We start from the raw sequence: 12,057 nt of genomic DNA on the forward strand, positions 1-12,057 counted from the left end.
TGAAGAATTCAAATAGTTACATTATGAAGTCCTTTTAAAAAACATTGAAAAAGGACACACTTGGTTCGGAAGCTTTTGCTGAACTGTATGTGAAGCTTATCCTGTTACACCATTTAAAGTTCATTTTTAAGACAAACATTAAGACTAACATTTAAGACAAAAGATTCCAAAATCAAGGGCCACTTTAAGCAATTAACCTAATGGTTAAAGACTTTGTGTTTGGAGGAAATGGGAATATTTTGCAGCTTGAACGTGTGAATATTGGTGTGTTTTGTAGTCTGTCCAACAGAGTTTTCTTCTTTGGAGAGGAGTAGTACTGACACTTGTATTCTATCACCAGAGATATCAAGGCAGGGAACATCCTGCTGACAGAGCCAGGACAGGTGAAACTTGCTGACTTTGGGTCTGCTTCCATAGCATCTCCTGCCAACTCATTTGTGGGGACGCCATATTGGTAAGCCAAGAGTTTTACTTATTTCTGGCTTTGTGAAGTGAAAGGGTCATGTATTGGCTATTTAATATACTTGGTCTTACTGGAGCTAGCTTTGTAATCTTCCAGTTGAGGTGGTGATGAAATGTACTTTCTTAGAAAAAAAGTTCAAATAGTAAGCAGGCTCTGAGTTCCAAGAAACTGAGTATCCCTGTATTTGTAGTTCACAAAAAGTAGTAAAAATATTTAGCTGTTCTACTTAGACTGACCTAAAGTGGTAGAGGTGGGATTGAATCATCTGTAATATATTTTAATCACTCCCCCCAGTGGTTTAAACAATTCGTGTATTCTCACCACGTCTGGTTGTTGAAATAACTGAAGTGTTTTTTCTTTCATAGGAAAGGCCAGGTTCACTGAACCAACCCCTTTGCAGATCCCTTGTATGCTTTTGATCTTTTACACCTAATGTGTGGTGTTTACACAACTGCATGTTATAATTATTTCACCAGAGTTGGTCAGCCAGCTAAACGATTGGAAATGTGGGAGGGTGAGAAGGTGATGATACTCACAGATGGGGAGCTGGGCAAGGCACAGGAGAACATCAAGCAGCCTCTGCAGGCCTGCACTAGTGTGGGTGCCTGGTCTTTGTTCCCAGTATCCCATGGTCATGCCTGATAGCTTGGGGAATGATTTGTTTATGGTAGCTGAAATCAGGGAAACAGCCTATTTTGTACGGATGAAGAGAATGTGTTTGTTGCATTGCCTATTTTGAGCACCGATTTCCTTTCTTAGGATGGCCCCAGAAGTGATTTTAGCCATGGATGAAGGGCAGTATGATGGCAAAGTAGATGTTTGGTCTCTTGGAATTACCTGTATTGAGTTAGGTAAGTTACTTTCTTTGAAAAAAATTTAAATGTAGTTATTTAATACCTAAAACTTCTTCAGCTGAATCACAGTGCAGGAGATTTGTGCTCCCTTTCTTGTCCTGGCTTCTCTGGGACCTGAGTTTTAGAGAAGAGAGCTAAATGTACTCTAGAATTCAAGACCAAGTCTCTAGTGTGATGTTTATTGAACTGGTATTTGCATTACCTGAAGAAATAGAGTTATGTAGACAAAGAGAGTGGCCAAGTGATATCACTAAGGGTGTTCACATTCTGTGGGAGAGGCAGTTACCTTCTGAACTGAAAAAGTCTATTGCTGAACAGCTTTAGAAGTGAACTATTGAAGGTACCAGTGTGGAGATACATTTTTGCTATAAGTTGATATTGTTTCCATGAAAATTTAAGATACATTAACAAAATCTGCAGTGATGAAGTTCTAGAAAAGTGGACAACTTTAAAGCTGTATTCAGTGTGTGTTATCACTGCTGAATAGATTTTTTTTTTCCTTAAAGGAAAAGATATGAAATAATCCAATTTTGAAGTGGTAACCTGAAACTGAAAGCCTAAAGAAACGATGGGATTGCCATTAGAACAGACCCTTTAAAGCAGGATGTCAGTTTAAAGGGGCACTGTTGGTATGGCATTCTGTTTAAATTTAACACGTTGCATTTTCTTGGAACAAAAATGCCCTCACTGAAGCACACCATGCACGCCACTGCTGCCATGCACCTGAGGCTGTCCTCCCATCCTTGTCAGATCTGATTGCTCATGCTCCAGCCCAACCTCCATGGAGGAGCAGCCCAGCCAGGCAGTGAGAGCTCTCAGGAACACACTAATCCATGTGAACCGCACAGTTTAGCTAAAAATGCTGTCTGGCATTCCAAACTGTCAACTTCATTTTCTTCCAGGATGCGAAATAGATTCTTTCTTCAGAGCAGAGATTATCTTGTTGCGTTTGGTTTTTTTTTTTTGGTTGCCAATATAAAGCAAGTTGAAGGGGTGTGACTGTCATGACAGAATCCTGCTCCGAGTGGAGTAAGGAGACTTGGCTGCCTGCAGGGCTCCAGGAATGCAGTGAGCTCATGGCCACCACACCCCCGGGAGTCCTGCACGCCGCGTTCTTGCAGGATGAGGCGTGTTGGGCTTCGTCTACGGCTGCTGGCGTGGTGGGAGGTGAGACTAGGTCAGGACAGCAGAGCAGTGTAGGCTGGGTCTGTGTGCCTGGCTCATTTGTGTTGCTTTGAGTAAGCATGGGAAGACAGGAGGAAAATGAGATGTCTGGTAGTCTTCTCAAATTATCACTTACTCTTAGAAATGGTCTTATTGAGGGCTCAGTTTCAGGGTTTCTGGAAGATTTCTGTTTTATTCAGGTGAGCTAAGAAAAAAAAGCTAGAGAGAACATTCCGTTAAAATAGTTTAATGAATAATCAGTCTGATCCTTGATAGCAGCAACTAGTTATCTTACAGATTAGAGGAAGTAAAGTTCTGCATTTGCAGAAAGACTTAAGTCCTCAATTTACCCATTCTGAGGAACTTGTAGGGCTTAGTCCATCCTGCCATAGCCATGAGTGAACCATGATCTCTGATCTATAGTTCAGTGCTACTATTTGACTCAAATCTGAGGAGCAGAATAAGAAAACTAGCATTATTTTTTCCTTGTTTGTTGTTGGTTTTTTTGGTTTTTTTGGGGAAGGAAAGTTTTCTGTTGCATTTTCAGTAGTGTAGGAATGTCCTCGTGGCCTGACCAGCTTCTCTGGAATGTTTATGGCGAGGCCAAGCTTTATAAAGTTTGCCCCATAAACATTCTGATGAAGCTTCAATTTTGTTGTTACAGTGAGATCATCTCCTTCCTCATTAAGCTTTCATGCTGTGTCAGTCTATAAGAGTAACACAAGCTTGAAAGAGAGAAGAGCCAAAGAGAAGGCAACTCTCAAAATAGTATAAAGAGTTGGCCTGTTGCTGACTTCCTGCCCATGTGCTTAGTCAGTTAAGTGTGATTTGATGGTTCTTGTAACCAGCTTTTTCTTCATCACTGCTGTCCTGCTAGAAATAAATATTTCTTAGCTTTTTAGCAACTGTAGATTAAAAAAAAAACAAATGGGGGGTGTATGAAACCCAAGAATGCTTAGTGGCTAAACACCCAGTATAGAGCTTACTGTTAACTTACTCCTATTTTAGTACATTACAATGAGTCAGAGAACTCAACTATGATAAACCACGTAATTTAAAAGCTTGAGAGGACAAGGCATTTGATCTTCAAAGGGCTTTCATCTTCTGCAATGGCACAGGACGTATGCCAACATATCTGTCTGATTGCAGGGTAGGGTTGGTTTGGGGTTCCATGTTCAGGCAGTAGGGATTTTGCTGATGTGGTTTTCTTTTTAAAGGGATGTAAACTGAAAAAAAAAAAAAGAGCAACAACATGAGACTATCTCCCTATATAAAAACTTCTTTTCTCTTGTGTGCAGCGGAAAGGAAGCCTCCTTTGTTTAACATGAACGCAATGAGTGCCTTATATCACATAGCGCAGAATGAATCCCCTACACTACAGTCTAATGAATGGTGAGTATTGCTGAGGGAGGAATGTTGTAGGGGATCACTGTAAATGGAGTGCTTTGTCATGCTGAGTTCTTGAAATGGCTGGAGTCCTGTTGGGAGGATGTGAACTGGAAGGTTCTCATTAGATTCATTATACATTTCATATACAAAATTGACCAATTACTAAATATACATTTGAGACTCTTCAGTGTAGTAGGAACAGGACAGGCTGCTGGAAGAACTTGAGATCCTGTAAAAAATTCCGTTCATGGGTCAGTAAACTTTGGAAGCTCCCAAGCTAGCCAAAACTGTGGGTTTTAGTGTTTTTTTATCACAAACCGCACAGTCAATTTCTAAATCTTGTTTTGTTGAAGTATTGCTTTGCAAGATGAAGACACAGCTTGTGTGTGGCAAGTGTGTGTTGCATAAACTTCAGAAGAATAAAGCACAGTAGTAACATTTTATGCCTCCTAGCCTCAACAACTGTCTTTTGAAAACAACAAATACAGTAAACTAATTTCAAAAGTTAAAAACTTCCTAATTATGGTTTATGGCACCATAGTCCTTGGCCTAGGAGCTACAAGCATCCAGATGTGAGGATCTTGACTCCTTAATGAATTAAACTGGGTTGGTAACTTAGGTGGATTTTTTTTTTTTTTTTCTTTCCTTGACACAGGTCTGATTATTTTCGAAACTTCGTAGATTCTTGCCTCCAGAAAATTCCTCAAGACAGGCCTACATCAGAGGAGCTTCTGAAGGTTGGTTTGCCTGTCCTTTCTGTTTTCCATGTGGTATTAAAAGGGGCTGTGCCCTGTGATGATGATCTGTCTCACCTACTGTACCAAGGTTATGGTTAGCGATGCTCAAACACCTTTGAGCTGAGAGTGCTGTGGGGTGTACTGAGCTGGCAGCCCTGGCTTTACTGCCTGTCTGCAGTGTCTCAGAGTGTTCCCCAGGTGACTTTCCAAGCCAGCCTTGGAGTTCTCATCATAAAAGGTCACTCCACCAAGTGACACTGGATGACCATCAACTTGTCAAGAGTTTTAGTTTGTGAACTCAGTCATTCCAGTGATTATAATTAATCCTGACAGAGCTGCCGTGCATTAGCACCTTTTGTTACTTCCCTCTGTGTTCTATGCTGTATACACTCCAATGTGCTTTACACAGACCTGAAATTCACTGTTCTAATGGTATCCTTGGGGGAAAGGGGGCAAAAGAAAGCAGTTTTTCCTCCCCATATTTTTCCGTGGCATGAAAAAGCCTCAGCAGTCTGCAGGCTTGTTTTATTTCTTAGCTTCTTTTTTAATTCTTCATTTGTGTTCCTGGATGCTGCCGGTACTTGGCTTTGCTCACTCTAGTCTGGAGACAAAGCCAGTGGGGTAGATTGTTGCAAAAGGCTGACATGTGAGCAGAACTCACATAGAAGATGGGTGTTAGGGCTGCTTTTTTGTGTGACTTTGATGGATTTCCTTTGTGGCATCAGGTGGCATTCAGAATTTTGCTAACTTGTCATTCTCTTTACAGTGCTTGTGACATTTTGGGTTTCTTTTTATCCTGGCCCTGTTTCTGCTAAACAGTGTTTTTCCAAATTTTTTGCATTGCAGGGAAATGGATGCTATTTATGAAGGTTTTATCAGCACCTTTTTGCATGTTTTTACCTAAAAATGGCTCTGAGGACTTGTGCCTCTTTGAAAACTGTCTATTCAGAAAGAAATGCAATTATCCGGGAAAGGTTTCGGTGTGGGTGTATAGTCCTGCCATTTCAGAATTCTATGGATTGGTTTTATTTTGAGCAATGTGCTGCAATTAAAGAGAACATTGATGGAAATGAAACATTTGGGAACATATTCCTTCCATAACTATAGTCTGAAACAGCTGCATGCCACTTTATAAGGACAGGTAGGGAATGTGCCATGTTGGAAACAGCAGTGCAGTTCTCCAAAGGAACAAAATGAAAGTAGTGGTGGTGTTAATAATGACTCATGCTTGCACAGCACATTGCATCTGGAGAAGCAAAAGCTGCTTCTGACATACACAGACAGTTCTTGCTTTACCTATTGGCAAAATGTAGCCACCTTTGCAGACAGATGTGTTGAATATCTCCAGGAGAAGAGCAAAACATGGGGAACTGTTCCAGGACCAGGCTCTTAAGGTTCACAGCCTATTTTATGACTCAGAGCTGTATGATGAATATTTGATTCCCAAGCTTTTCTAAACAAGGAAAAGGGTTTTATACTGGAAGTTAGCTGATGAGTTAATTAACATTTGGTTAAGGATGCTAGCCAGTCTAGCACCTTTAGCTTTTATCTGGTATTTGTTGCTCTTCCCTCACTAAACCACAAGTAGATAATGTCTCTGAAGTCCAGGTTTATACTGAGCAAGTTTTCATGGCATGTAAGACGCCATTTCTGGGTTTTTACACCTTTATTTTTTTGGTGGAAGTCTGCCATCAGAAAGCAATCATTCTGAACTCTACCTGGATTGCGAAGTCTACAAATAATGGTGGTGTAAGCTGTGAAGGTGTTCTCCTCCTGTGCAGGGAAGAGGACTAATAAACCCAACTAGAGCTCATCACTGTGTCCTCAAAGCATGTGCATTGGAGGCATGAGAGGCCACTCACCTGTTTGTGTGTTCTGCAGCACATGTTTGTTCTTCGAGAGCGGCCCGAAACAGTGTTAATAGACCTGATTCAGAGAACAAAGGATGCGGTGAGAGAACTGGACAACCTGCAGTATCGTAAAATGAAGAAGCTCCTCTTCCAGGAGGCCCACAATGGTCCTGCAGTGGAAACACAGGAGGAGGAGGAGGTAAGAGAAATGCTGGATTTCATCACTGAACCAGAAAAAATTAGACTGTCATTTAAATAACCACAATTCAGATATTGCTGAAACGAAGGAAGGCTGTTTACACACCTGGCTGTAAACACTGTCTCCCTCTTTGTGCTTGGAATAAAGCTACCTCAAGGCACAAACAAGGACAAACAGGGTACATGCCTGGTGCTGGCAAGAAGCTGTGCCATGTGTTCATGCTTGAACAGTCAGCTTCCAGTCCTGTAAACCCTCGCTTTTTTTGCCTGTTTATGAGGCTTCATGAGGACTCTTTAGCAACTGCAGTTAGCCTCTGTTTTGACCATATGTACTGAGGATGTTGTTCTAAGTCTAAGGCATAGAGATTTGTACTTGATTTATTAAACAAAAACAGGACGAAGAAAAACAGGTCATCAAGGAAATTGATTTATCTTTTTTGGGTTGAGTGCTGCAGTCACCATGCAGAGCTAGAGACTCTGAATTCCAGTTCTTGTGTACACAAAGGAACCTGCATGGTGCAGGGTCCCAGCTGAGCACTCAGGTGATGCTGGTGTCACAGCAGTTTCTGGTGACACGCTGTGGCTGATACATGATCGAGTTCAGCTTGTTAACAGGCTCTCTGTTGAAAAGAATCTGACATCAGCCAGTTAATCTTCACAAGGCTGACTCCTTCTCTCCCCAGCATCCCACGTGAAAAATGTTTCATGGCAATGCCTGGAGGGTGGAAAGTGCCATGATGTGTCAGGTGGATGCCTTTAGAGAAAAATGGAATGAATGTTCCATTTGGTAATGTCCGCAGGTACCACTGGGATGGGTTTGAATTTTCTTTCTGATTCCTTTCTCCTAGGAACAAGATCATGGTGTGGGCAGGACAGGAACAGTGAACAGTGTTGGAAGTAATCAGTCCATTCCTAGTATGTCTATCAGTGCCAGTAGCCAAAGCAGTAGTGTTAACAGTCTTCCAGATGCCTCGGATGATAAAAGCGAGCTGGATATGATGGAGGGGGACCACACAGTGATGTCAAATAGCTCTGTCATTCATTTAAAGCCGGTAAGCACTGGATTCTTACTGGAGAACTTTGAAGGTGTAAAGTGGGAGAGAATTTGGTTGGTATGAAGTCAGCTGCTCCCATTCCCAAGTCATTATTTGCAGTTTGTATTATTGTGCCCCAGGTATATGAATGTGCACTGGAGACTTGGGAAAGTGGCTATGAAAATCATTTATTTTTGTTAATTCGCTAAGAATTATTTTAGTAATTCAGTTGTTTCAAAAGCAGTTTGCTTTATCAGGAGGAGTTGGAATGGCAGGTTGTAAATAGGTTTATTTGGTGGATGCCCTTAATTTGCACAGCACTGCCTTGTTGGACAACTGGATGTGAGAGTTCCCCTTTTTACTTCCTCGTTAGAGGATTCCTAAGGTCAGGACCTACAGCAGAAGCCGAAATCTGTTCTGCAGCACCCAGCTTCCCAGCACTTGATTTGAATATTTGGTTAATGAATAAAGGTCTGGGAAAAAGAAATGCAGCAGAAACCACTTCCCTCTGCCAGATAAAGGGTGGGCTGGGGAGTGTCCTCTGAGCTGGGCTGCTCCTGCCATGGAGGGGTTATCAGTTTGCTCAAAGCACTACCGTTTCCATGGCTAATGATAGGTGTGGCTAGAATGTCTTGTTCTTTGCCCAGATATGCAACAAAGACACAGGTATTTCCTCAGGGAGTTAATTAGTGTATCATATCTAACTAGTAATCTCTCTGTGATGAATGACAAACTCAAAATAAGAATGTGGAATACACCATGACAAATTTTTAAATTTGCTTTGAGGTATTTCTGCAGTGGGTGTAATGAAAATCTTCCTCTGTCTTTCAGAGGTACAAAGATGTTGTTTTTGTCTTTCAGACTTGATAAAATCTACTTCATAGCTTTCATGTTTTGTTGAAGTAAACTGTTTAACTCAGCTTTCAGTTTTCCATTTTTTTTTCTCATTTTCAGCTTTAATTAGTAATCTTCCTCTTAGTAATAAAAATTCATGATGAAATTTCTGAAGCAAAGGTCCTAGATCAGAACTCCTTTTGCAGTATGTACCTTCATTGGCAGGAGGATCTTTCAGGGCTGATGAATGCTAAAATGGTTTTTTCTTCCTTTTAAATAAAGAGACCGAAATTAAAAATCTTTAGTAACACAGTTTCTCTTTATTCTCTGACATTAATATTTGCTGATAAGGAGGAAGAAAACTACAGAGAGGAGTCGGATCCTCGGACAAGGGCATCAGAACCCCAGTCTCCTCCCCAAGTATCTCGCCACAAGTCTCATTATCGCAACCGAGAGCACTTTGCTACCATACGCACAGCGTCGCTGGTACGTGGAGGGTTGGTTTGGGGGGAGTTCTGCAGGAGGGGATGCTTTGAACACTGCTCTGTGCAACTTCTCAGAGCTTCCAGAATACCACCAGCATATGGGCTGTCTTCGTTGACTGAGATGCTATCATTGAAATAATTTAGTGTCAATTAATAAAAGGTTCAGTGCGACACCTGGGCAAATGTAATTTGTGTATATTAAATAGTCTCAAACCCAATGTACCCAGCAGAATATAGGAAACCATTTATAATAATAAGCTGGTTTTTATTTTCATATGCATGCTATTAATGTTTGTATGTGTGTATATGTATCCACCCTCATTGTATTAGGCTAAAAGGCCATTATTTAGTGCCAGCTTTATAACAATTGTACTGTTTTTCTGCTGAAGCCCACGTGAGTTTATCTGCTACAGCAGAATTGAGTTTTTAATGCTGCCATTAGGATGTGTGCTTTTCTTTACAACAAAATCATACTTCTTAACTGAATCGTTTTCTTTTGTGGTTTGAAGACTGCTGAAAAGTAGATTAAGCAGCATTAACTTCCTCTGGCCCGATGTGGTTATCTTCCTAGGTGACAAGGCAAATGCAGGAACATGAACAAGACTCAGAGCTCCGAGAGCAGATGTCTGGCTATAAACGTATGAGACGGCAGCACCAGAAGCAACTGATGGCATTAGAGAATAAACTGAAGGCAGAGATGGACGAGCACCGCCTCAGGTTGGACAAAGATCTCGAAACACAGCGTAACAATTTTGCTGCCGAAATGGAAAAGCTAATTAAAAAGCACCAAGCAGCCATGGAAAAAGAGGTAGGAGGTTATGGTTTATCAGACCAACCCATGTTGGTTAATTACATGGAATTGTCCACTTCCCCTGACTGATCTAGAGATGACAGTGTGGGCTCTTAGATGTCTTGTTTTCAGGAGGCAAGCAAATTGCTAATTAGAAAATGGTTAATAATCACCTCCTTACACTAAGGGGCTGTGTAACTAGAGGAAAGGTACGTCCTTCACAGCACTGCGTTACACTGAATGTTAGAATCCTGACCCCAGAAAAAACACTGTGAGGGTTTTCCTCTCTCTTGCCATGTCTGTGCTGTCAATAATTGCCTGCCATTGAGTGTTGTGGAGGCAGATTAGCCTGCGGAGAAATGTGCCAGCTACACTTAAATGTTCACTGTCTAGTTGTGTATGGATGGGGGGGGCTGTGCTTTTAAATAATTGATAATGAAGTGGTGCTCCCTACAGCAATTATTATCGATTTTTGTTCATCTCTGATCTCTCAGTGGAGGGCTGAGGATACAGTTTATCATAAGATGTTGATTTTGTTAGGCAAGATTAGCTGAGGGAATGTGGCGCTGGAGAAGGGCTCTGCTGGGTGCCTTGATGGGATGGGGAATGAGGAGAGAGTGAGAACAACCTCCTCTGACTTGGACTTGTGCAGAGGTGTGGTGAGTATTGTGGTGGCTACCATGAGTTCTGGGTCTTGGAGCTGAAATGGGACACGAGCTGTAATCCATTGGGACTCAGACTGACTTGCTGCTGGATTTGCTGTAGGCTAAAGTGATGGCCAATGAAGAGAAGAAATTTCAACAGCATATTCAGGCCCAACAGAAAAAAGAATTGAACAGTTTCCTGGAGTCCCAGAAGAGAGAATATAAACTCCGTAAAGAGCAGCTGAAAGAGGTAACTCACCTGTAATGAAAAATAGGTGATATAATGTGAGTGGTGAACATTCAGAAATAAAAGTGACACTGTGCACCAGAGATCTTCCATAGGACTGCAGTGAGTTCTGCAGTTTGTGAGCAGAGTCCTCTGTGTACTATATTTGTTCCATGTCTTTGACCTTTGAGTAAGAGAATTTAGTTAGTTATTGATACCTGTACGTTTTGTACTTGTGAAAGTACAAACCTCTCCATTGTTTAATACTGCTTTTTAGCCAGAAACATGGGAATTTGGCAATCCTAAGGAATGAGAAAAGGTAGTTTATGAAAGGTCATGAAGATTTTTGTTATACATTGTTGTTGCAGATAGTAGCCATTCACTGCAGCAGTTAAGTGAAGTTTCTTATCAATTAATGATATTTCTGTACAGGAGCAAGAGAACAGAGCAATAAAGATGATCTGCATTTTTTGTAAGGAAAATACCTGTAAAGCACTATTAATTTTAATGGAAAAAGCTGTGTAATTATTTAATAATCATTGCTTTTTAGTAAAAATTTAGATCCCTGTGAAATGCAGAGAAACTGTAGAATGAAACTTCCTGATTCTTTTTCTGGAGTGATTGAAACCATAAGCACTGTAAATAATTTTTTTGAAAGAACCATTTAATGCTCAAGCATCAGCTTGTGTGACACAACTTTAGAACTTGCTCCAAAGGGGAATATTCCCAAACGTAGGCATTTCCCAGGAGAAAAAAAAGGCTAAAGAGCAGCAGAGCCAAGAAAGATCTAACAGAAACTACAGTAGCGTGGGCTCTTTATAATAATATGGAATCTTTTTCTAAGTGGGCAGTAGATCACAGAGCACCAAGAAACACTGATGAAATACAGAGGAGTTCTGTCTCATACTTCAGTTGAAATGTATCACAACAAGTCTTAATTACTGCATGGGCATCTCTAGTATGTAATCCAAGCAAGCAGAGTCTTTTGCCAAAGATACTTTAAGCGATGCATTGAATGTAGTACAAATGTGGAAACTCTTTAAGTTTTACCTGTGAACTTCTTTACATTATTTTTGTGAGTTATGGCATCTCAGTGAGCAGCTCTGCATTGATGAGTTACTGTAAAATGAGTACGTGCTCTGATCAAGCAAGACACAAAAAATTTTCTGATTCTGTTTGAACAACAGGACATCAATGCTTTCCTTCTCTCAGTCCTTTGGGAGCCTGTAAAAATGTTTGCCAGGCAGTATGGCAGTACCTCCAAGCATTTTCAGTGGCAGCCCATCATTTTGACATTTTCAGCTAATATGTAGGTCTGGAAACTGTGGACATAAACCAGTATTTTGGTCAGTGCAAAAAAAAAGTGGTAAAGTGGCTCCACTGCGATTT

General features: G+C 41.0%; 1 protein-coding gene across 2 annotated transcripts in view; it reads left to right on the plus strand.

The window, feature by feature from the left end:
• Positions 1 to 12,057, plus strand: part of TAOK1 (TAO kinase 1) — a 40,835-nt gene that overhangs the window by 10,116 nt on the left and 18,662 nt on the right. For both annotated transcript variants that reach the window (XM_042026251.1, XM_042026250.1), the window contains exons 7-15: positions 341 to 454; positions 1,223 to 1,314; positions 3,780 to 3,873; positions 4,526 to 4,607; positions 6,489 to 6,656; positions 7,504 to 7,707; positions 8,875 to 9,009; positions 9,580 to 9,816; positions 10,564 to 10,692. In XM_042026251.1, coding sequence (XP_041882185.1) covers positions 341 to 454; positions 1,223 to 1,314; positions 3,780 to 3,873; positions 4,526 to 4,607; positions 6,489 to 6,656; positions 7,504 to 7,707; positions 8,875 to 9,009; positions 9,580 to 9,816; positions 10,564 to 10,692 — 1,255 coding nt within the window. The remainder of the gene's footprint in view (positions 1 to 340; positions 455 to 1,222; positions 1,315 to 3,779; positions 3,874 to 4,525; positions 4,608 to 6,488; positions 6,657 to 7,503; positions 7,708 to 8,874; positions 9,010 to 9,579; positions 9,817 to 10,563; positions 10,693 to 12,057) is intronic.

The sequence above is a fragment of the Corvus kubaryi genome, unplaced genomic scaffold (genome assembly GCF_017639235.1).
Source record: "Corvus kubaryi isolate FWS band 111438036 unplaced genomic scaffold, C.kubaryi_AGA036_p1.0 37284, whole genome shotgun sequence".
In the NCBI taxonomy this organism is placed as follows: domain Eukaryota; kingdom Metazoa; phylum Chordata; class Aves; order Passeriformes; family Corvidae; genus Corvus; species Corvus kubaryi.